The 21,818-nt window shown below is 61.0% G+C and overlaps 1 protein-coding gene across 1 annotated transcript; it reads right to left on the reverse strand.

Moving 5' to 3' along the window:
* Positions 1–495: 495 nt before the first annotated feature.
* Positions 496–21,450, reverse strand: LOC144954166 (ethanolamine-phosphate cytidylyltransferase-like; the record flags this gene model as incomplete). Its single annotated transcript, XM_078884729.1, is given in 7 exon segments — positions 496–562; positions 10,933–11,017; positions 12,803–12,869; positions 13,867–13,932; positions 13,935–14,027; positions 18,286–18,374; positions 21,051–21,450. Coding segments are annotated over 7 exon segments (568 nt in total), but the record flags the coding sequence as incomplete, so codon positions are not given.
* Between the last annotated feature and the right edge of the window lie 368 nt (positions 21,451–21,818).

Consider the following 21,818-nt stretch of genomic DNA (forward strand, 5'->3'; position numbering starts at 1 on the left):
ACACACGGTGAGACACACACGGTAAGACTAACTGGGAAACACACGGAGAGACACACACGGGAAGACACACACAGTGAGACACACACAGTGAGACACACACGGTGAGACACACACGGTGAGACACACACGGGAAGACACACACAGTGAGACACACACGTTGAGACACGGTGAGACACACACAGTGAGACACACACGGGAAGACACACACAGTGAGACACACAGTGAGACACACACGGTGAGGACACACACGGTGAGACACACACAGTGAGACACACACAGTGAGACACACACGGTGAGACACGGTGAGACACACAGTGAGACACACACGGGAAGACACACACGGTGAGACACACACAGTGAGACACACACGGTGAGACACACACGGTGAGAGACACACGGTGAGACACACACGGTGAGACACACACAGTGAGACACACACGGGAAGACACACACAGTGAGACACACACAGTGAGACACACACAGTGAGACACACACGGTGAGACACGGTGAGACTTACTTTGCCAAAGTTGTCCTTGTGTTGCTCATAATCACTGACTCCACTCTAGAGAGAGAGACACACGGTTGAGTGGGTGAGTGGGTGGGTGAGTGGGTGAGTGGGTGGGTGGGTGAGTGGGTGGGTGGGTGAGTGGGTGAGTTGGTGGGTGAGTGGGTGAGTGGGTGGGTGGGTGGGTGAGTGGGTGGGTGGGTGAGTGGGTGGGTGGGTGGGTGAGTGGGTGGGTGGGTGGGTGAGTGGGTGGGTGGGTGGGTGAGTGGGTGAGTGAGTGGGTGGGTGGGTGGGTGAGTTGGTGGGTGGGTGGGTGGGTGAGTTGGTGGGTGAGTGGGTGAGTGGGTGGGTGGGTGAGTGGGTGGGTGGGTGGGTGAGTGGGTGGGTGGGTGAGTGGGTGGGTGGGTGGGTGGGTGAGTGGGTGAGTGAGTGGGTGGGTGGGTGGGTGAGTTGGTGGGTGGGTGGGTGGGTGAGTTGGTGGGTGAGTGGGTGGGTGGGTGGGTGAGTGGGTGGGTGGGTGAGTGGGTGAGTGGGTGGGTGGGTGGGTGGGTGAGTGGGTGGGTGGGTGGGTGAGTTGGTGGGTGAGTGGGTGAGTGGGTGGGTGGGTGAGTGGGTGGGTGGGTGAGTGGGTGGGTGGGTGGGTGGGTGAGTGGATGAGTGAGTGGGTGGGTGGGTGGGTGAGTTGGTGGGTGGGTGGGTGGGTGAGTTGGTGGGTGAGTGGGTGAGTGGGTGGGTGGGTGGGTGGGGTGAGTGGGTGGGTGGGTGGGTGAGTGGGTGAGTGGGTGGGTGGGTGGGTGAGTTGGTGGGTGAGTGGGTGAGTGAGTGGGTGGGTGGGTGAGTGGGTGGGTGGGTGGGTGAGTGGGTGAGTGAGTGGGTGGGTGGGTGAGTGGGTGGGTGGGTGAGTGGGTGGGTGGGTGGGTGAGTGAGTGGGTGGGTGGGTGAGTGGGTGGGTGGGTGGGTGAGTGAGTGGGTGGGTGGGTGGGTGGGTGGGTGAGTGGGTGGGTGGGTGGGTGAGTGGGTGGGTGGGTGAGTGGGTGAGTGAGTGGGTGGGTGAGTGGGTGGGTGGGGTGGGTGGGTGAGTGGGTGGGTGAGTGGGTGGGTGGGTGGGTGGGTGAGTGGGTGAGTGGGTGGGTGAGTGGGTGGGTGGGTGGGTGGGTGAGTGGGTGGGTGGGTGAGTGGGTGGGTGGGTGAGTGAATGTGGGTGAGCGAGTGGGTGAGTGGGTGGGTGAGTGAGTGAGTGAGTGGGTGGGTGAGTGAGTGAGTGAGTGGGTGGGTGAGTGGGTGGGTGGGTGGGTGGGTGAGTGGGTGGGTGGGTGAGTGGGTGGGTGGGTGAGTGGGTGAGTGGGTGGGTGAGTGGGTGGGTGGGTGAGTGGGTGGGTGGGTGAGTGGGTGAGTGGGTGGGTGAGTGGGTGGGTGGGTGGGTGGGTGGGTGAGTGGGTGGGTGGGTGAGTGAATGTGGGTGAGTGAGTGGGTGAGTGGGTGGGTGGGTGGGTGGGTGAGTGGGTGGGTGGGTGAGTGAGTGGGTGGGTGGGTGGGTGGGTGAGTGGGTGGGTGGGTGGGTGGGTGAGTGGGTGGGTGGGTGAGTGGGTGGGTGAGTGGGTGGGTGAGTGGGTGGGTGAGTGGGTGAGTGGGTGGGTGAGTGGGTGGGTGGGTGGGTGAGTGGGTGGGTGGGTGGGTGAATGGGTGGGTGGGTGTGGGTGGGTGGGTGGGTGAGTGAATGTGGGTGAGTGAGTGAGTGGGTGAGTGGGTGGGTGGGTGAGTGAGTGGGTGGGTGAGTGGGTGGGTGGGTGGGTGGGTGAGTGGGTGGGTGGGTGAGTGGGTGGGTGAGTGGGTGGGTGAGTGGGTGGGTGAGTGGGTGGGTGAGTGGGTGGGTGGGTGGGTGAGTGGGTGGGTGGGTGGGTGAGTGGGTGAGTGGGTGAGTGGGTGAGTGGGTGGGTGAGTGGGTGGGTGGATGGGTGAATGGGTGGGTGGGGTGAGTGGGTGGGTGGGTGAGTGAATGTGGGTGAGTGAGTGAGTGGGTGAGTGGGTGGGTGGGTGAGTGAGTGAGTGGGTGGGTGAGTGGGTGGGTGGGTGGGTGGGTGAGTGGGTGGGTGAGTGGGTGGGTGAGTGGGTGGGTGAGTGGGTGGGTGAGTGAGTGGGTGGGGTGAGTGGGTGGGTGGGTGGGTGGGGTGGGTGAGTGAGTGGGTGGGTGAGTGGGTGGGTTGGTGGGTGAGTGAGTGAGTGAGTGAGTGGGTGAGTGGGTGGGTGGGTGAGTGAGTGGGTGAGTGGGTGGGTGGGTGGGTGAGTGGGTGGGTGAGTGGGTGGGTGAGTGGGTGGGTGGGTGGGTGAGTGGGTGGGTGGGTAAGTGGGTGGGTGAGTGGGTGAGTGGGTGGGTGAGTGGGTGGGTGAGTGGGTGAGTGGGTGGGTGGGTGGGTGAGTGAGTGGGTGGGTGGGTGAGTGGGTGGGTGGGTGGGTGGGTGGGTGAGTGGGTGGGTGGGTGGGTGAGTGGGTGGGTGGGTGGGTGAGTGAGTGGGTGGGTGGGTGGGTGGGTGGGTGAGTGGGTGAGTGAGTGGGTGGGTGGGTGAGTGGGTGGGTGAGAGGGTGAGTGGGTGGGTGGGTGAGTGGGTGGGTGAGTGGGTGGGTGGGTGAGTGGGTGGGTGGGTGAGTGGGTGAGTGGGTGAGTGGGTGGGTGGGTGGGTGAGTGAGTGGGTGGGTGGGTGGGTGGGTGGTGAGTGGGTGAGTGGGTGAGTGAGTGGGTGGGTGGGTGAGTAGGTGGGTGAGAGGGTGAGTGGGTGGGTGGGTGAGTGGGTGGGTGAGTGGGTGGGTGGGTGAGTGGGTGGGTGGGTGAGTGGGTGAGTGGGTGGGTGGGTGGGTGAGTGGGTGGGTGGGTGGGTGAGTGAGTGGGTGGGTGGGTGAGTGGGTGAGTGAGTGGGTGAGTGGGTGGGTGGGTGAGTGAGTGGGTGGGTGAGTGGGTGGGTGGGTGGGTGGGTGGGTGGGTGGGTGGGTGGGTGAGAGAGTGAGTGGGTGGGTGAGTGGGTGAGTGGGTGGGTGGGTGAGTGGGTGAGAGGGTGAGTGGGTGGGTGGGTGGGTGAGTGGGTGGGTGGGTGGGTGAGTGGGTGGGTGAGTGAGTGGGTGGGTGGGTGAGTGGGGTGGGTGGGTGGGTGGGTGGGTGAGTGGGTGGGTGGGTGAGTGGGTGGGTGAGTGGGTGGGTGGGTGAGTGAGTGGGTGGGTGGGTGGGTGGGTGAGTGGGTGGGTGGGTGGGTGGGTGAGTGGGTGGGTGGGTGAGTGGGTGGGTGGGTGGGTGAGTGGGTGGGTGAGTGAGTGGGTGAGTGGGTGGGTGAGTGGGTGGGTGGGGTGAGTGAGTGAGTGAGTGGGTGGGTGAGTGGGTGGGTGGGTGAGTGAGTGGGTGGGTGGGTGAGTGGGTGGGTGAGTGGGTGGGTGGGTGGGTGAGTGGGTGGGTGGGTGAGTGGGTGAGTGGGTGGGTGGGGTGAGTGGGTGGGTGGGTGGGTGAGTGGGTGGGTGGGTGAGTGGGTGAGTGGGTGAGTGGGTGGGTGAGTGGGTGGGTGGGTGAGTGGGTGGGTGGGTGAGTGGGTGAGTGGGTGGGTGGGTGAGTGGGTGGGTGGGTGAGTGGGTGGGTGAGTGGGTGGGTGGGTGAGTGGGTGGGTGAGTGGGTGGGTGGGTGGGTGGGTGAGTGGGTGGGTGAGTGAGTGGGTGAGTGGGTGGGTGGGTGAGTGGGTGGGTGAGTGGGTGGGTGAGTGGGTGGGTGAGTGAGTGGGTGAGTGGGTGGGTGAGTGGGTGGGTGAGTGGGTGGGTGGGGTGAGTGGGTGGGTGGGTGGGTGAGTGGGTGGGTGAGTGGGTGGGTGGGTGAGTGGGTGAGTGGGTGGGTGAGTGGGTGGGTGGGTGAGTGGGTGGGTGGGTGGGTGGGTGAGTGGGTGGGTGGGTGAGTGGGTGGGTGAGTGGGTGGGTGGGTGGGTGAGTGAGTGGGTGGGTGGGTGGGTGAGTGGGTGGGTGGGTGGGTGGGTGGGTGGGTGGGTGGGTGAGTGAGTGGGTGGGTGGGTGGGTGAGTGGGTGGGTGGGTGGGTGAGTGGGTGGGTAGGTGAGTGGGTGGATGGGTGGGTGAGTGGGTAGGTGGGTGAGTGGGTGGGTGGGTGAGTGGGTGAGTGGGTGGGTGGGTGGGTGGGTGAGTGGGTGAGTGGGTGGGTGAGTGGGTGGGTGAGTGGGTGGGTGGGTGAGTGGGTGAGTGGGTGGGTGGGTGAGTGGGTGGGTGAGTGGGTGGGTGGGTGGTGGGTGAGTGGGTGGGTGAGTGGGTGGGTGGGTGAGTGGGTGGGTGGGTGGGTGAGTGGGTGGGTGAGTGAGTGAGTGGGGTGAGTGGGTGGGTGGGTGGGTGAGTGGGTGGGTGAGTGGGTGGGTGGGTGAGTGAGTGGGTGGGTGGGTGAGTGGGGTTGGTAAGTGGGTGGGTGGGTGAGTGGGTGGGTGGGTGAGTGGGTGGGTGAGTGAGTGGGTGGGTGGGTGAGTGGGTGAGTGGGTGTGGTGGGTGAGTGGGTGGTGTGGGTGGGTGAGTGGGTGGGTGGGTGAGTGGGTGGGTGGGTGAGTGAGGTGAGTGAGTGGGTGGGTGAGTGGGTGGGTGAGTAGGTGGGTGAGTGGGTGGGTGGGTGGGTGGGTGAGTGGGTGGGTGGGTGGGTGAGTGGGTGGGTGGGTGAGTGAGTGGTGTGGGTGGGTGAGTGGGTGGGTGGGTGGGTGAGTGGGTGAGTGGGTGGGTGGGTGAGTGGGTGGTGAGTGGGTGGGTGGGTGAGTGGGTGGGTGGGTGAGTGAGTGGGTGGGTGGGTGAGTGGGTGGATGGGTGGGTGAGTGGGTGGGTGGGTGAGTGGGTGGGTGGGTGAGTGGGTGAGTGGGTGGGTGGGTGGGTGAGTGGGTGAGTGGGTGGGGTGAGTGGGTGGGTGAGTGGTGTGGGTGGGTGAGTGGGTGAGTGGGTGGGTGGGTGAGTGGGTGGGTGAGTGGGTGGGTGGGTGGGTGAGTGGGTGGGTGAGTGGGTGGGTGCGTGAGTGGGTGGGTGGGTGAGTGGGTGGGTGAGTGAGTGAGTGGGTGAGTGGGTGGGTGGGTGAGTGGGTGGGTGAGTGGGTGGGTGGGTGGGTGAGTGAGTGGGTGGGTGGGTGAGTGGGTTGGTGAGTGGGTGGGTGGGTGAGTGGGTGGGTGGGTGAGTGGGTGGGTGGGTGAGTGGGTGGGTGGGTGGGTGGGTGAGTGAGTGGGTGGGTGGGTGAGTGGGTGAGTGGGTGAGTGGGTGGGTGAGTGGGTGGGTGGGTGAGTGGGTGGGTGGGTGAGTGGGTGGGTGGGTGAGTGAGTGAGTGGGTGGTGTGAGTGGGTGGGTGAGTAGGTGGGTGAGTGGGTGGGTGGGTGGGTGGGTGAGTGGGTGGGTGGGTGGGTGAGTGGGTGGGTGGGTGAGTGAGTGAGTGGGTGGGTGAGTGGGTGGGTGGGTGGGTGAGTGGGTGAGTGGGTGGGTGGGTGTGAGTGGGTGGGTGAGTGGGTGGGTGGGTGAGTGGGTGGGTGGGTGAGTGGGTGGGTGAGTGGGTGGGTGAGTGGGTGGGTGGGTGAGTGGGTGAGTGGGTGGGTGGGTGAGTGGGTGGGTGAGTGGGTGGGTGGGTGGGTGAGTGGGTGGGTGAGTGGGGGTGGGTGGGTGAGTGGGTGGGTGGGTGGGTGAGTGGGTGGGTGAGTGAGTGAGTGGGTGAGTGGGTGGGTGGGTGGGTGAGTGGGTGGGTGGGTGAGTGGGTGGGTGGGTGAGTGAGTGGGTGGGTGGGTGAGTGGGTTGGTGAGTGGGTGGGTGGGTGAGTGGGTGGGTGAGTGGGTGGGTGGGTGAGTGAGTGGGTGGGTGGGTGAGTGGGTGAGTGGGTGAGTGGGTGGGTGAGTGGGTGGGTGGGTGGGTGAGTGGGTGGGTGGGTGAGTGGGTGGGTGAGTGGGTGGGTGGGTGAAGTGAGTGAGTGAGTGGGTGGGTGAGTGGGTGGGTGGGTGAGTAGGTGGGTGAGTGGGTGGGTGGGTGGGTGAGTGGGTGGGTGGGTGAGTGGGTGGGTGGGTGAGTGGGTGGGTGGGTGAGTGAGTGGGTGGGTGGGTGAGTGGGTGGGTGGGTGGGTGGGTGAGTGGGTGGGTGGGTGAGTGGGTGGGTGGGTGAGTGGGTGGGTGGGTGAGTGGGTGGGTGGGTGAGTGAGTGGGTGGGTGGGTGAGTGGGTGGGTGGGTGAGTGGGTGGGTGGGTGAGTGGGTGGGTGAGTGGGTGGGTGGGTGAGTGGGTGAGTGAGTGAGTGGGTGGGTGAGTGAGTGGGTGGGTGAGTGGGTGAGTGGGTGAGTGGGTGGGTGGGTGAGTGGGTGAGCGAGTGAGCGGGTGGGTGAGTGAGTGGGTGATGTGAGCGAGTGGGTGAGTGAGTGAGTGAGTGGGTGAGTGAGTGGGTGAGTGGGTGGGTGGGTGAATGGGTGATTGAGTGGGTGAGTGAGTGAGTGAGTGGGGTGGGGTGAGTGGGTGGGTGGGTGAGTGGGTGGGTGGGTGAGTGGGTGGGTGAGTGAGTGGGTGGGTGAGTGGGTGGGTGAGTGGGTGGGTGAGTGAGTGGGTGGGTGAGTGAGTGGGTGGGTGAGTGGGTGAGCGAGTGGGTGAGTGGGTGGGAGAGTGGGTGGGTGGGTGAGTGGGTGGGTGGGTGGGTGGGTGGGTGGGTGGGTGAGTGAGTGAGTGAGTGGGTGGGTGAGTGGGTGGGTGAGTGGGTGGGTGAGTGGGTGGGTGAGCGGGTGAGCGAGTGGGGTGAGTGAGTGAGCGGGTGGGTGAGTGGGTGGGTGAGTGAGTGAGTGAGTGGGTGAGTGAGTGGGTGAGTGAGTGGGTGAGTGAGTGAGCGTGCGGTGAGCGAGCGAGTGAGTGAGCGAGTGAGTGAGTGGCTGAGTGAAGTGAGCGAGCGAGTGAGTGAGTGAGCGAATGGCTGAGTGGGTGAGTGGGTGAAGTGAGCGAGTGGGTGAGTGGGTGAGTGGGTGGGTGAGTGGGTGGGTGGGTGAGTGAGTGGGTGGGTAAGTGGGTGAATGAGTGAGTGGGTGAGAGAGTGAGTGAGTGGGTGGGTGGGTGGGTGAGTGACGTGAGCGAGTGGGTGAATGAGTGAGAGACGTGAGTGAGTGAGTGAGTGGGTGAGTGAGTGAGTGAACGTGAGCGGCGAGCGAGCGAACGTGAGGCGAGCGACGTGAGTGGCTGAGTGAGTGAGCGAGCGAGTGAGTGAGCGAATGGCTGAGTGGGTGAGTGGGTGAGTGAGCGAGTGGTGAGTAAGTGGGTGAGTGAGTGGGTGAGTGAGTGGGTGAGTGAGTGGGTGAGTGAGTGGCTGAGTGAGTGAGCGAGCGAGTGAGTGAGTGAGCGAGTGGGTGAGTGGGGTGGGTGGGTGAGTGGGTGGGTGAGAGAGTGGGTGAGAGAGTGGGTGAGTGGGTGGGTGAGTGAGTAGGTGGGTAGGTGAGTGGGTGGGTGGGTAAGTGGTTGGGTGGGTAGGTGAGTGGGTGGGTGGGTGAGTGGGTGGGAAGGTGGGTAAGTGGGTGAGTGAGTGGGTGGGTGAGAGAGTGAGTGAGTGGGTGGGTGGGTGAGTGAGTGGGTGAGTGGGTGGGTGAGTGGTGAGTGGGTGGGTGGGTAAGTGGGTGAGTGAGTGGGTGGGTGAGAGAGTGGGTGAGTGAGTGGGTGGGTGAGTGGGTGGGTGGGTGGGTGAAAGAGTCAGTGAGTGAGTGGGTGAGTGAGTGGGTGAGTGAGTGGGTGAGTGAGTGGGTGGGTGGGTGGGTGAGTGAGTGAGTGAGTGGGTGGGTGAGTGAGTGAGTGGGTGAGTGAGTGAGGTGAGTGAGTGGGTGGGTGAGTGGGTGGGTGAGTGGGTGGGTGGGTGGGTGAGTGGGTGGGTGAGAGAGTGAGTGAGTGGGTGAGTGGGTGGGTGAGTGAGTGGGTGGGTAGGTGAATGGGTGGGTGGGTGGGTGAGTGGGTGGGAAGGTGGGTAAGTGGGTGAGTGAGTGGGTGGGTGAGAGAGTGAGTGAATGGGTGGGTGGGTGGGTGGGTGAGTGGGTGAGTGGGTGGGTGAGTGAGTGGGTGAGTGGGTGGGTGAGTGGGTGAGTGGGTGGGAAGGTGGGTAAGTGGGTGAGTGAGTGGGTGGGTGGGTGGGTGAGTGGGTGGGTGGGTGAGTGGGTGGGTGGGTGAGAGAGTGAGTGAATGGGTGGGTGGGTGGGTGAGTGGGTGGGTGAGTGGGTGAGTGGGTGGGAAGGTGGGTAAGTGGGTGAGTGGGTGGGTGGGTGGGTGGGTGAGTGGGTGGTTGGGTGGGTGGGTGAGTGGGTGGGTGGGTGGGTGAGTGGGTGGGAAGGTGGGTAAGTGGGTGAGTGAGTGGGTGGGTGAGAGAGTGAGTGAATGGGTGGGTGGGTGAGTGGGTGAGTGGGTGGGTGAGTGAGTGGGTGAGTGGGTGGGTGGGTAAGTGGGTGAGTGAGTGGGTGGGTGAGAGAGAGAGTGAGTGAGTGAGTGGGTGGGTGGGTGAGTGGGTGGGTGGGTGAGAGAGTGAGTGAGTGAGTGAGTGGGTGGGTGGGTGGGTGAGTGGGTGGGTGGGTGGGTGAGTGGGTGAGTGAGTGGGTGGGTGGGTGAGTGGGTGGGTGGGTGGGTGGGTGAGTGAGTGGGTGGGTGGGTGGGTGAGTGAGTGAGTGAGTGGGTGAGTGAGTGAGTGGGTGGGTGGGTGGGTGAGTGGGTGGGTGGGTGGGTGGGTGGGTGAGTGGGTGGGTGGGTGAGTGGGTGGGTGAGAGAGTGAGTGAGTGGGTGGGTGGGTGGGTGGGTGAGTGGGTGGGTAGGTGAGTGGGTGGGTGGGTGGGTAAGTGGGTGGGTGGTGGGGTGGGTCGGGGTGAGTGAGTGGGTGAGTGGGTGGGTGGGTGGGTGAGTGAGTGGGTGGGAAGGTGGGTAAGTGGGTGAGTGAGTGGGTGGGTGGGTGGCTGAGTGAGTGGGTGAGTGGGTGGGTGGGTAAGTGGGTGAGTGAGTGGGTGGGTGGGTGGGTGAGTGGGTGGTGGGTGGGTGAGTGGTGGGTGGGTGGGTCGGTGGGTGAGTGGGTGGGTGGGTAAGTGGGTGAGTGAGTGAGTGGGTGAGTGAGTGGGTGAGTGGGTGGGTGAGTGAGTGAGTGGGTGGGTGGGTGAGTGGGTGGGTGGGTGGGTGAGCGAGTGGGTGAGTAAGTGAGTGAGTGAGTGAGCGAGTGGGTGAGTGAGCGAGCGAGTGAGCGGGTGAGTGAGCGGGTGAGTGAGCGAAGTGAGCGAGCGGGGTGAGTGAGTGGGTGAGTGAGTGAGCGAGCGAGTGAGTGTGCGGTGAGCGGGGTGAGCGAATGGGTGAGGGAGTGAGCGAGCGAGTGAGCGAGCGAGCGAGTGTGCGGTGAGCGGGTGGTGAGTGGGTGAGCGGGTGGTGAGTGAGTGAGCGAGCGAGCGAGTGAGTGGCTAAGTGAGTGAGTGAGTGGGTGAGTGGATCAGTGAGTGAGCGGGGTGGTGAGTGACGCTACTCACCAAGTCGCTGTGGTGAGTGCGAGTCATGAGCAGCATGCGTCCCACCAGGTCTGTGGTGGAGTGGGTGAGTGGATCAGTGGGTGAGTGAGTGGGTGAGTGGATCAGTGGGTGAGTGAGCGAAGTGAGCGAGTGGGTGGGTGAGTGAGCGAGTGAGTGAGCGAGTGAGTGAGTGAGCGAGTGGGTGAGTGAGTGAGTGAGCGAGTGGGTGAGTGAGTGAGCGATGTGAGCGAGTGGGTGAGTGAGTGAGTGAGTGAGCGAGTGAGTAGGTAAGTGAGCGAAGTGAGCGAGTGAGTGAGCGAAGTGAGCGAGTGGGTGAGTGAGTGAGTGAGTAGGTAAGTGAGCGAAGTGAGCGAAGTGGGCGAGCAAGCGGAGTGAGCGAATGAGTGAGCGAGTGAGCGAGCGAGCGGGGCGAGTGAGTGAGCGAGCGAGCGAGTGGGTGAGTGAGTGAGTGAGTAGGTAAGTGAGCGAGTGAGCGAGTGAGTGACGCTACTCACCAAGTCGCTGTGGTGAGTGCGAGTCATGAGCAGCATGCGTCCCACCAGGTCTGTGGTGGAGTGGGTGAGTGGATCAGTGGGTGAGTGGGTGAGTGAGTGAGCGAGTGGGTGAGTGAGCGAGTGAGTAGGTAAGTGAGGCTGAGTGAGCGAGGTGAGTGAGCGAGTGAGCGAGTGGGCGAGCGAGCGAGTGAGTAGGTAAGTGAGCGAGTGAGCGAGTGGGTGAGTGAGCGAGTGAGCGAGTGGGTGAGTGAGCGAGTGGGTGAGTGAGCGAAGTGGTGAGTGAGCGAGTGAGTGAGTGAGCGAGCGAGTGAGTGAGCGAAGTGAGCGAGTGGGCGAGCGAGCGAGTGAGTAGGTAAGTGAGCGAGTGAGAGCGAGTGGGTGAGTGAGCGAGTGGGTGAGTGAGCGAAGTGAGCGAGTGGGTGAGTGAGTGAGTGAGTGACGCTACTCACCAAGTCGCTGTGGTGAGTGCGCGTCATGAGCAGCATGCGCCCCACCAGGTCTGTGGTGGAGACGCCCTGAGTGCGACGGCACTCCCTGACACACACACACACAGCACAGTCCTCCGTAGTACACCGTAGTACACTATAGTATAGTGTAGTGCACTATACTATAGTGTAGTGCACTATAGTATAGTGTAGTGCACTATACTATAGTGTAGTACACTATAGTATAGTGTAGTGCACCATAGTATAGTGTACTACACTATAGTATAGTGTAGTGCACTATACTATAGTGTAGTACACTATACTATAGTGTACTACACTATAGTATAGTACACTATAGTATAGTGTAGTGCACCATAGTATAGTGTACTACACTATAGTATAGTGTAGTGCACTATACTATAGTGTAGTACACTATAGTATAGTACACTATAGTACACTATAGTATAGTACACTATAGTATAGTATAGTACACTATAGTGTAGTACACTATAGTATAGTACACTATAGTATAGTACACTATAGTATAGTATACTATAGTGTAGTACACTATAGTACACTATAGTATAGTACACTATAGTATAGTACACTATAGTATAGTACACTATAGTGTAGTACACTATAGTATAGTACACTATAGTGTAGTACACTATAGTATAGTACACTATAGTATAGTACACTATAGTGTAGTACACTATAGTATAGTACACTATAGTATAGTACACTATAGTGTAGTACACTATAGTATAGTACACTATAGTATAGTATACTATAGTGTAGTACACTATAGTACACTATAGTATAGTATACAGCACCACAGCACAGTCAAGTACTCCGTAGTACGGCGAGAAACAGGGAGGCAAGGAAGAGACACGGTGAGACACACAGTGAGACACAGTGAGACACGGGGAGACACGGTGAGACACACAGTGAGACACACAGTGAGACACGGTGAGACACGGTGAGACACGGTGAGACACACAGTGAGACACACAGTGAGACACGGGGAGACACGGGGAGACACGGTGAGACACACAGTGAGACACACAGTGAGACACGGTGAGACACGGGGAGACACGGTGAGACACACAGTGAGACACACAGTGAGACACGGTGAGACACGGTGAGACACGGTGAGACACACAGTGAGACACACAGTGAGACACGGTGAGACACGGTGAGACACGGTGAGACACACAGTGAGACACACAGTGAGACACGGTGAGACACGGGGAGACACGGTGAGACACACAGTGAGACACACAGTGAGACACGGTGAGACACGGTGAGACACGGTGAGACACACAGTGAGACACACAGTGAGACACGGGGAGACACGGGGAGACACGGTGAGACACACAGTGAGACACACAGTGAGACACGGGGAGACACGGTGAGACACGGTGAGACACACAGTGAGACACACAGTGAGACACGGTGAGACACGGGGAGACACGGTGAGACACGGTGAGACACAGTGAGACACACAGTGAGACACGGTGAGACACGGGGAGACACGGGGAGACACGGGGAGACACAGTGAGACACGGGGAGACACGGTGAGACACGGTGAGACACACAGTGAGACACGGTGAGACACGGGGAGACACGGTGAGACACACAGTGAGACACGGTGAGACACGGGGAGACACGGGGAGACACGGGGAGACACGGGGAGACACACAGTGAGACACGGTGAGACACACAGTGAGACACGGTGAGACACGGGGAGACACGGGGAGACACGGGGAGACACGGGGAGACACACGGAGAGACACGGGGAGACACGGTGAGACACACAGTGAGACACGGTGAGACACGGGGAGACACGGTGAGACACACAGTGAGACATGGTGAGACACGGGGAGACACGTACCGGTATCTGCCGGCCGTCTTCACAGCTTCGTAGGTGTCCTTCCCATCCACGGTGAGGGTGATGTCATCTGCAACATCATCATCATCACCATCACCACCATCATCATCATCACTACCATCATCACCAACACCATCATCATCATCACTACCATCATCACCATCACCACCATCATTATAATCACCACCACCACCATAATCATCACCACCACCATCATCATCATCACCACCATCATCATCACCACCACCACCATCATCATCATTACCATCATCATCATTACCATCACCACCATCATCATCATCACCACCATCATCATCATCACCACCGCCACCACCATCATCATCATCTTGGAGGTGAATAATTGAGTAGGTGAGTGAATGAGTGGGTGGGTGAGCGAGCGAGTGACTGAGTCGGTGGGTGAGTGAGTGGGTGAGCGAGCGAGTGAGTGAGTGGGTGAGTGAGCGGGTGGGTGAGCAATTGAGCGAGTGAGTGAGCGGGTGGGTGAGTGGGTGGGTGAATAAGTGGGTAAGCGATGTGAACGATTGAGCGAGCGAGTGAGAGGGCGAGCGGGTGAGCGAGCGGGCGGGCGAGCGGGCGGGTGGGTGAGTGAGTGAATGAGTCGGTGGGTGAGTGAGAGGGCGAGCGGTTGAGCGAGCGGTTGAGCGAGCGAGCGAGTGAGAGGGCGAGCGGTTGAGCGAGCAAGTGAGCGGTTGAGCGAGCGAGAGGGTGAGCGGGTGAGCGAGCGAGCGGGTGAGAGGGCGAGCGGGAGAGCGAGCGGGTGGGCGGGTGAGCGAGCGAGCGAGTGAGAGGGTGAGCGGTTGAGCGAGCGGGCGAGCGAGCGAGCGAGCGAGAGGGCGGGCGAGCGGTTGAGCGAGCGGGCGGTTGAGCGAGTGAGAGGGTAAGCGATTGAGCAACTGAGCGAGTGAGAGGGCGAGCGGGTGAGAGGGCGAGCGGTGAGCGAGCGATGCGAACGATCGAGCGATTGAGCGAGCGAGCGAGTGAACGAGCGAGCGAGAGGGCGGGCGGGCGAGCGAGCGGGCGGGCGAGCGGGCGAGCGGGCCACTCACCCCCGTGCACACAGAAAGCGCAGCGGTGCGTGTCCAGCGTGTCGATGCTGGTGACGTACGGCGCTCCGGCACCACCTCGTCCACCCACTTGATGGCGCGCACCATCCTGTAGCGCTCCGCCTCCGTGAACACCGGGGGGCCCTTGTGGCGAGAGATCTCCGCTAATTGGGGGGCACGGGGAGTGGGGGGGGGCACGGGGAGTGGGGGGCACGGGGAGTGGGGGGTGAGTGAGTGAGTGTGTGGGTGGGTGAGTGAGTGTGTGGGTGAGTGAATGTGTGGGTGAGTGAGCGTGTGGGTGAGCGAGCGGTGTGAGCGAGTGAGCATGTGGGGTGAGTGAGTGTATGAGTGAGTGTGTGGGTGATTGAGTGGGTGAGCGAGTGAGCACGTGGGTGAGTGTGTGGGTGATTGAGTGTGTGGGTGAGCGTGTGGGTGAGCGTGTGGATGAGCGAGTGTATGAGTGAGTGAGTGTGTGGGTGAGCGTGTGGGTGAACGAGTGAGCGGTGTGGGTGAGTGAGTGTGTGGGTGAGCGTGTGGGTGAGCGTGTGGATGAGCGAGTGAGTGAGCGTGTGGGTGAGCGAGTGAGCATGTGGTGGTGAGTGAGTGTGTGGGTGAGCGTGTGGGTGAGCGAGTGTGGGTGAGCGTGTGGGTGAGCGAAGTGAGCATGTGGGTGAGTGAGTGTGTGGGTGAGCGTGTGGGTGAGCGAGTGTGTGGGTGAGCGTGTGGGTGAGCGAGTGAGCATGTGGGTGAGTGAGTGTGTGGGTGAGCGAGTGGGTGAGCGTGTGGGTGAGCGAGTGAGCGTGTGGGTGAGTGAGTGTGTGGGTGAGTGTGTGGGTGAGTGAGTGTGTGGGTGAGCGTGTGGGTGAGCGAGTGGGTGAGCGTGTGGGTGAGCGAGTGAGCATGTGGGTGAGTGAGTGTGTGGGTGAGCGTGTGGGTGAGCGTGTGGGTGAGCGTGTGGGTGAGCGTGTGGGTGAGCGAGTGAGCATGTGGGTGAGTGAGTGTGTGGGTGAGTGTGTGGGTGAGCGTGTGGGTGAACGAGTGAGCGTGTGGATGAGCGTGTGGGTGAGCGTGTGGATGAGCGTGTGGGTGAGCGTGTGGATGAGCGTGTGGGTGAGCGTGTGGGTGAGCGTGTGGGTGAGCGTGTGGGTGAGCGTGTGGGTGAGCGTGTGGGTGAGCGTGTGGGTGAGCGAATGGGTGAGCGTGTGGGTGAGCGTGTGGGTGAACGAGTGAGCGAGTGGGTGAGCGTGTGGATGAGCGAGTGGGTGAGCGTGTGGGTGAGCGTGTGGGTGAGCGAGTGGGTGAGCGAATGGGTGAGCGTGTGGGTGAGCGTGTGGGTGAGCGTGTGGGTGAGCGAATGGGTGAGCGTGTGGGTGAGCGTGTGGGTGAGTGTGTGGGTGAGCGTGTGGGTGAGCGAGTGGGTGAGCGAGTGGGTGAGCGAGTGGGTGAGCGTGTGGGTGAGCGTGTGGATGAGCGAGTGGGTGAGCGTGTGGGTGAGCGAGTGGGTGAGCGTGTGGGTGAGCGTGAGCGAGTGTGTGAGCGTGTGGGTGAGTGTGTGGGTGAGCGTGTGGGTGAGCGAGTGGGTGAGCGAGTGGGTGAGCGTGTGGGTGAGCGTGTGGGTGAGCGTGTGGGTGAGCGAGTGGGTGAGCGAGTGGGTGAGCGTGTGGGTGAGCGTGTGGGTGAGCGTGTGGGTGAGCGTGTGGGTGAGCGTGTGGGTGAGTGTGTGGGTGAGCGTGTGGGTGAGCGTGTGGGTGAGCGTGTGGGTGAGCGAGTGGGTGAGCGAGTGGGTGAGCGTGTGGGTGAGCGTGTGGGTGAGCGTGTGGGTGAGCGTGTGGGTGAGCGTGTGGGTGAGCGAGTGGGTGAGCGTGTGGGTGAGCGTGTGGGTGAGCGTGTGGGTGAGCGTGTGGGTGAGCGTGTGGGTGAGCGTGTGGGTGAGCGAGTGGGTGAGCGAGTGGGTGAGCGTGTGGGTGAGCGTGTGGGTGAGCGAGTGGGTGAGCGTGTGGGTGAGCGTGTGGGTGAGTGTGTGGGTGAGCGTGTGGGTGAGCGTGTGGGTGAGCGTGTGGGTGAGCGTGTGGGTGAGCGAGTGGGTAAGCGTGTGGGTGAGCGAGTGGGTGAGCGTGTGGGCGAGTGTGTGGGTGAGCGTGTGGGTGAGCGTGTGGGTGAGCGTGTGGGCGAGTGTGTGGGTGAGTGTGTGGGTGAGTGTGTGGGCGAGTGTGTGGGTGAGTGTGTGGGTGAGTGTGTGGGTGAGTGTGTGGGTGAGCGTGTGGGTGAGTGTGTGGGTGAGTGTGTGGGTGAGCGAGTGGGTGAGCGTGTGGGTGAGCGTGTGGGTGAGCGTGTGGGTGAGCGTGTGGGTGAGCGTGTGGGTGAGCGAGTGGGTGAGCGTGTGGGTGAGCGTGTGGGTGAGCGAGTGGGTGAGCGTGTGGGTGAGCGTGTGGGTGAGCGTGTGGGTGAGCGAGTGGGTGAGCGTGTGGGTGAGCGTGTGGGTGAGCGTGTGGGTGAGCGAGTGGGTGAGTGTGCGGGTGAGCGTGTGGGTGAGTGAGCGAGCGTGTGGGTGAGCGTGTGGGTGAATGTGTGGGTGAGCGAGTGGGTGAGCGTGTGGGTGAGTGTGTGGGTGAGCGTGTGGGTGAGCGTGTGGGTGAGCGAGTGGGTGAGCGTGTGGTTGAGCGTGTGGGTGAGTGATTGTGTGGGTGAGTGATTGAGCGTGTGGGTGAGCGTGTGGGTGAGCGTGTGGTTGAGCGTGTGGGTGAGTGATTGTGTGGGTGAGTGATTGAGCGAGTGGGTGAGCGTGTGGGTGAGCGTGTGGGTGAGTGTGTGGGTGAGTGAGTGGGTGAGCGTGTGGGTGAGCGTGTGGGTGAGCGTGTGGGTGAGTGAGTGGGTGAGTGTGTGGGTGAGCGTGTGGGTGAGTGTGTGGGTGAGCGTGTGGGTGAGTGTGTGGGTGAGCGTGTGGTTGAGCGTGTGGTTGAGCGTGCGGGTGAGCGTGTGGGTGAGCGTGTGGGTGAGCGTGTGGGTGAGCGTGCGGGTGAGTGTGCGGGCGAGCGAGTGGGTGAGCGTGTGGGTGAGCGAGTGGGCGAGCGTGTGGGTGAGCGTGTGGGTGAGCGAGTGAGTGTGTGAGCGGGTGAGCGTGTGGGTGAGTGTGTGGGTGAGTGAGTGGGTGAGCGTGTGGGTGAGCGTGTGGGTGAGCGTGCGGGTGAGTGTGCGGGCGAGCGAGTGGGTGAGCGTGTGGGTGAGCGAGTGGGCGAGCGTGTGGGTGAGCGTGTGGGTGAGCGAGTGAGTGTGTGAGCGGGTGAGCGTGTGGGTGAGCGTGCGGGTGAGTGTGCGGGCGAGCGAGTGGGTGAGCGTGTGGGTGAGCGTCCGGGTGAGTGTGCGGGTGAGCGAGTGAGTGTGTGAGCGGGTGAGCGTGTGGGTGAGTGTGTGGGTGAGTGAGTGGGTGAGCGTGTGGGTGAGTGTGTGGGTGAGTGAGTGGGTGAGCGTGTGGGTGAGCGTGTGGGTGAGCGAGTGAGTGTGTGAGCGGTGTGAGCGTGTGGGTGAGTGTGTGGGCGAGCGAGTGGGTGAGCGTGTGGGTGAGCGTGTGGGTGAGCGTGTAGGTGAGCGTGTGGGTGAGCGAGTGGGTGAGCGTGTGGGTGAGTGTGTGGGTGAGCGAGTGGGTGAGCGAGTGGGTGAGCGTGTGGGTGAGCGTGTGGGTGAGCGTGTGGGTGAGCGTGTGGGTGAGTGTGTGGGTGAGCGTGTGGGTGAGCGTGTGGGTGAGTGAGCGAGCGTGTGGGCGAGCGTGTGGGTGAGCGTGTGGATGAGCGTGTGGGTGAGCGTGTGGGTGAGTGAGCGAGCGTGTGGGTGAGCGTGTGGGTGAGTGTGTGGGTGAGCGTGTGGGTGAGCGTGTGGGTGAGCGTGTGGGTGAGTGATTGTGTGGGTGAGCATGTGAGTGAGCGTGTGGGTGAGCGTGTGGGTGAGCGTGTGGGTGAGCGTGTGGGTGAGCGTGTGGGTGAGCGTGTGGGTGAGTGTGTGGGTGAGTGTGTGGGTGAGCGTGTGGGTGAGCGTGTGGGTGAGCGTGTGGGTGAGCGTGTGGGTGAGCGTGTGGTTGAGCGTGTGGGTGAGTGATTGTGTGGGTGAGTGATTGAGCGTGTGGGTGAGCGAGTGGGTGAGCGTGTGGGTGAGCGTGTGGGTGAGCGTGTGGGTGAGCGTGTGGGTGAGCGTGTGGGCGAGCGTGTGGGCGAGCGTGTGGGTGAGCGTGTGGGTGAGCGTGTGGGTGAGCGTGTGGGTGAGCGTGTGGGTGAGCGTGTGGGTGAGTGAGCGAGCGTGTGGGTAAGCGTGTGGGTGAGCGTGTGGGTGAGTGTGTGGGTGAGCGTGTGGGTGAGTGAGCGAGCGTGTGGGTAAGCGTGTGGGTGAGCGTGTGGGTAAGCGTGTGGGTGAGCGTGTGGGTGAGCGGCTCACCGTCCGTGTGGACTCCCACCACTAGGTAGTCTCCCATCCCCTTGGCCTGCCGCAGCTGATTGGCGTGGCCAAAGTGTACCATGTCATAGCTGCGGGTGACAACCAGGGTGAGTGACTCACTCACCCACTCACTCACTCACCACTCACTCACTCATTCATCCACTCACCACTCACTCACTCATTCATCCACTCACCCACCCACTCACCCACTCACTCACTCACCCACCCACCCACCCACTCACTCACTCACCCACCCACCCACCCACTCACCCACCCACTCACTCACTCACCCACACACTCACTCACTCACCACTCACTCACTCATTCATCCACTCACCCACCCACTCACCCACTCACTCACTCACTCACTCACCCACCCACCCACTCACCCACTCACTCACTCACCCACCCACTCACCCACCCACTCACCCACCCACTCACTCACCCACCCACCCACCCACCCACTCACCCACTCACCCACTCACTCACCCACACACTCACTCACTCATTCATCCACTCACCCACCCACTCACCCACTCACTCACTCACCCACCCACTCATCCACTCACCCACTCACTCACTCACCCACCCACCCACTCACCCACTCACTCACCCACTCACTCACCCACTCACCCACCCACTCATTCATCCACTCAGTCACCCACCCACCCACCCACTCACTCACTCACCCACCCACTCACTCACCCACCCACTCACTCACTCACTCACCCACCCACTCACCCACCCACCCACCCACTCACCCACCCACCCACTCACTCACCCACCCACCCACTCACTCACTCACCCACCCACTCATTCATCCACTCACTCACCCACCCACCCACTCACTCACCCACTCACCCACACACTCACTCACCCACTCGCTCACTCACTCACCACTCACCACTCACTACTCACTCACCCACCCACTCACTCACCCACCCACTCACTCACCCACCCACCCACTCACCCACCCACTCACTTACTCACTCACTCACCCACCCACCAACCCACTCATTCATCCACTCACTCACCCACCCACCCACTCACTCACTCACCCACTCACTCACCCACCACTCACTCACCCACCCACTCACTCACCACCCACTCGCTCACTCACCCTCTCACCCACCCACTCACTCATTCACCCACTCACTCAAAGTGGACCATGTCATAGCTGCGGGTGACAACCAGGGTGAGTGACTCACTCACCCACTCACTCACCACCCACTCGCTCACTCACTCACTCACCACTCACTCACTCACTCATTCATTCACTCACCACCCACTCACTCACTCACCACTCACTCACTCACCCCACCCACTCACCCACCCACTCACCCACTCACTCACTCACCCACTCACTCACCACCCACTCGCTCACTCACTCACTCACCACTCACTCACTCACTCACCCACTCGCTCACTCACTCACCCGCCACTCACTCACCCACTCACTCACCACTCACTCACTCACCCACTCATTCACTCACCCACTCATTCACCCACTCACTCATTCACCCACACACTCGCTCACTCACTCACCACTCACTACTCACTCACTCATTCATCCACTCACTCTCACTCACCAGCTCACTCACTCACTCACCCACCCACACACTCACTCAAAGTGAACCATGTCATAGCTGCGGGTGAGAACCAGGGTGAGTGACTCACCCACCACTCACTCACTCACTCACCCACTCGCTCGCTCACTCACTCACTCACTCACCCACACACTCACTCACCTGCTCACTCACCAACTCACTCACCGCTCACTCGCTCACCACTCACTCATTCACCCACTCACTCACTCACCACTCATCCACTTATTCATCCACTCACTCACTCACCAGCTCACTCACCCTCTCACCCACTCACTCACGCACCCACTCACCCACTCACTCACGCACCCACTCACCCACTCACTCACTCACTCTCCCACTCACTCATTCTCCCACTCACTCACTCACTCACCCCTCACTCACCCACTCACCCCTCACTCACTCACCCACCCACCCACTCACCCACTCACTCACCCACTCATCTAATCACTGAGCCCACAGCATTAATTATGTTAACATCAACAGAAGCCCAAAGCCGCATTTAGTATGTTAATGCCCCACCATGTCAACCAATCGATCGCCACGTTGATTAAATTATGCTAATCACGCCGCAACTGACCAATCACCCTTCGGCGTCGTGAATAAATCTCGTTAATTAGACCCGCGACGGACCAATCGGAGGGCAGGGGGGTGAAATCGCGTTAATTTATGTTAATTAAGGAGGCTGAATGCGATAATCGTGACGATGACTGGGACGATAATCGCGACGGGGACAACGATAATCGTGAGGGCGACGATAATCGCGACGGGGACGACGATAATCGTGAGGATGATGACGATAATCGTGACGATAATTGTGAGGGTGACGACGATAATCGTGAGGATGACGATAATCGTGAGGGGGACGACGATAATCGTGACGGTGACGACGATAATCGTGACGATAATTGTGAGGGTGACGACGATAATCGTGAGGATGACGATAATCGTGACGATAATTGTGAGGGTGACGACGATAATCGTGAGGATGATGACGATAATCGTGACGATGACGATAATCGTGAGGGGGACGACGATAATCGTGAGGGTGACGACGATAATCGTGACGGAGACGACGATAATCGTGAGGGTGACGACGATAATCGTGAGTGTGATGACGATAATCGTGACGGTGACGACGATAATCGTGAGTGGACTCACCATCCATCGCACCAGACTCGTACGGGACTCCCAGCGCCGCCGCCGCCGCCGCCGCTCGCGGTCTCTCCTCCCACCGCCGCCGAGACGCCGTTCTTTATCATGATTGTGTTAACGACGACTAATTAACGACGATTGTTGTCGTTGTGAACGTTATTAACAACTACGAAATAGTTATGGTTGTGTGCGTTGCGTTGTGTGCGTTGCGTGAGGAGAATTTTTTTTTAAAATTATAAATATTTATATTTTTGTAAACTTTATCAAGACGAGACGATTTAGGAAACGATGATTCAATAAGTTAAAATGTTTTAAAATGTTTTAAATTCCTCTCACTCCCTCACACACTGCAGGAGACGGCGGCTGAGGAGAGACCCGGGAAGGCGAAGGCCGGCGGTGAGGTGACGTCACGCATAAATTATGTTAATGAGGCGGCGCGCGCGCATGCGCGAGCGAGCCGGCCAATCAACGTGAGGGGATCGTTCGGGGGGGGGGGAGGTGTGTCAGGCAGTTGCATAAATTATGCAAATGAAGAGGCATAGGGTATAAGGGGTGAAGGCTGAGCGCGTTATGTTAATGAGGGTGGAAGCCAGCCAATGAGAGCACGCGCGCGGGCGAACGTCGGAGGGGCGTGAATAAATTAGCATAATGAGGCTTCCTCAGCCAATGAGCGTGTAGCGTTCGCATAGGATGGGCGTATCCCAGAAACCTCGCATAAATTATGTTAATGAGCAAACTCTGAACTCGGGTGACTCTCCCTACATTATGATAATA

Source organism: Lampetra fluviatilis, unplaced genomic scaffold (genome assembly GCF_964198595.1).
Source record: "Lampetra fluviatilis unplaced genomic scaffold, kcLamFluv1.1 SCAFFOLD_515, whole genome shotgun sequence".
Classification (NCBI taxonomy): Eukaryota; Metazoa; Chordata; class Hyperoartia; order Petromyzontiformes; family Petromyzontidae; genus Lampetra; species Lampetra fluviatilis.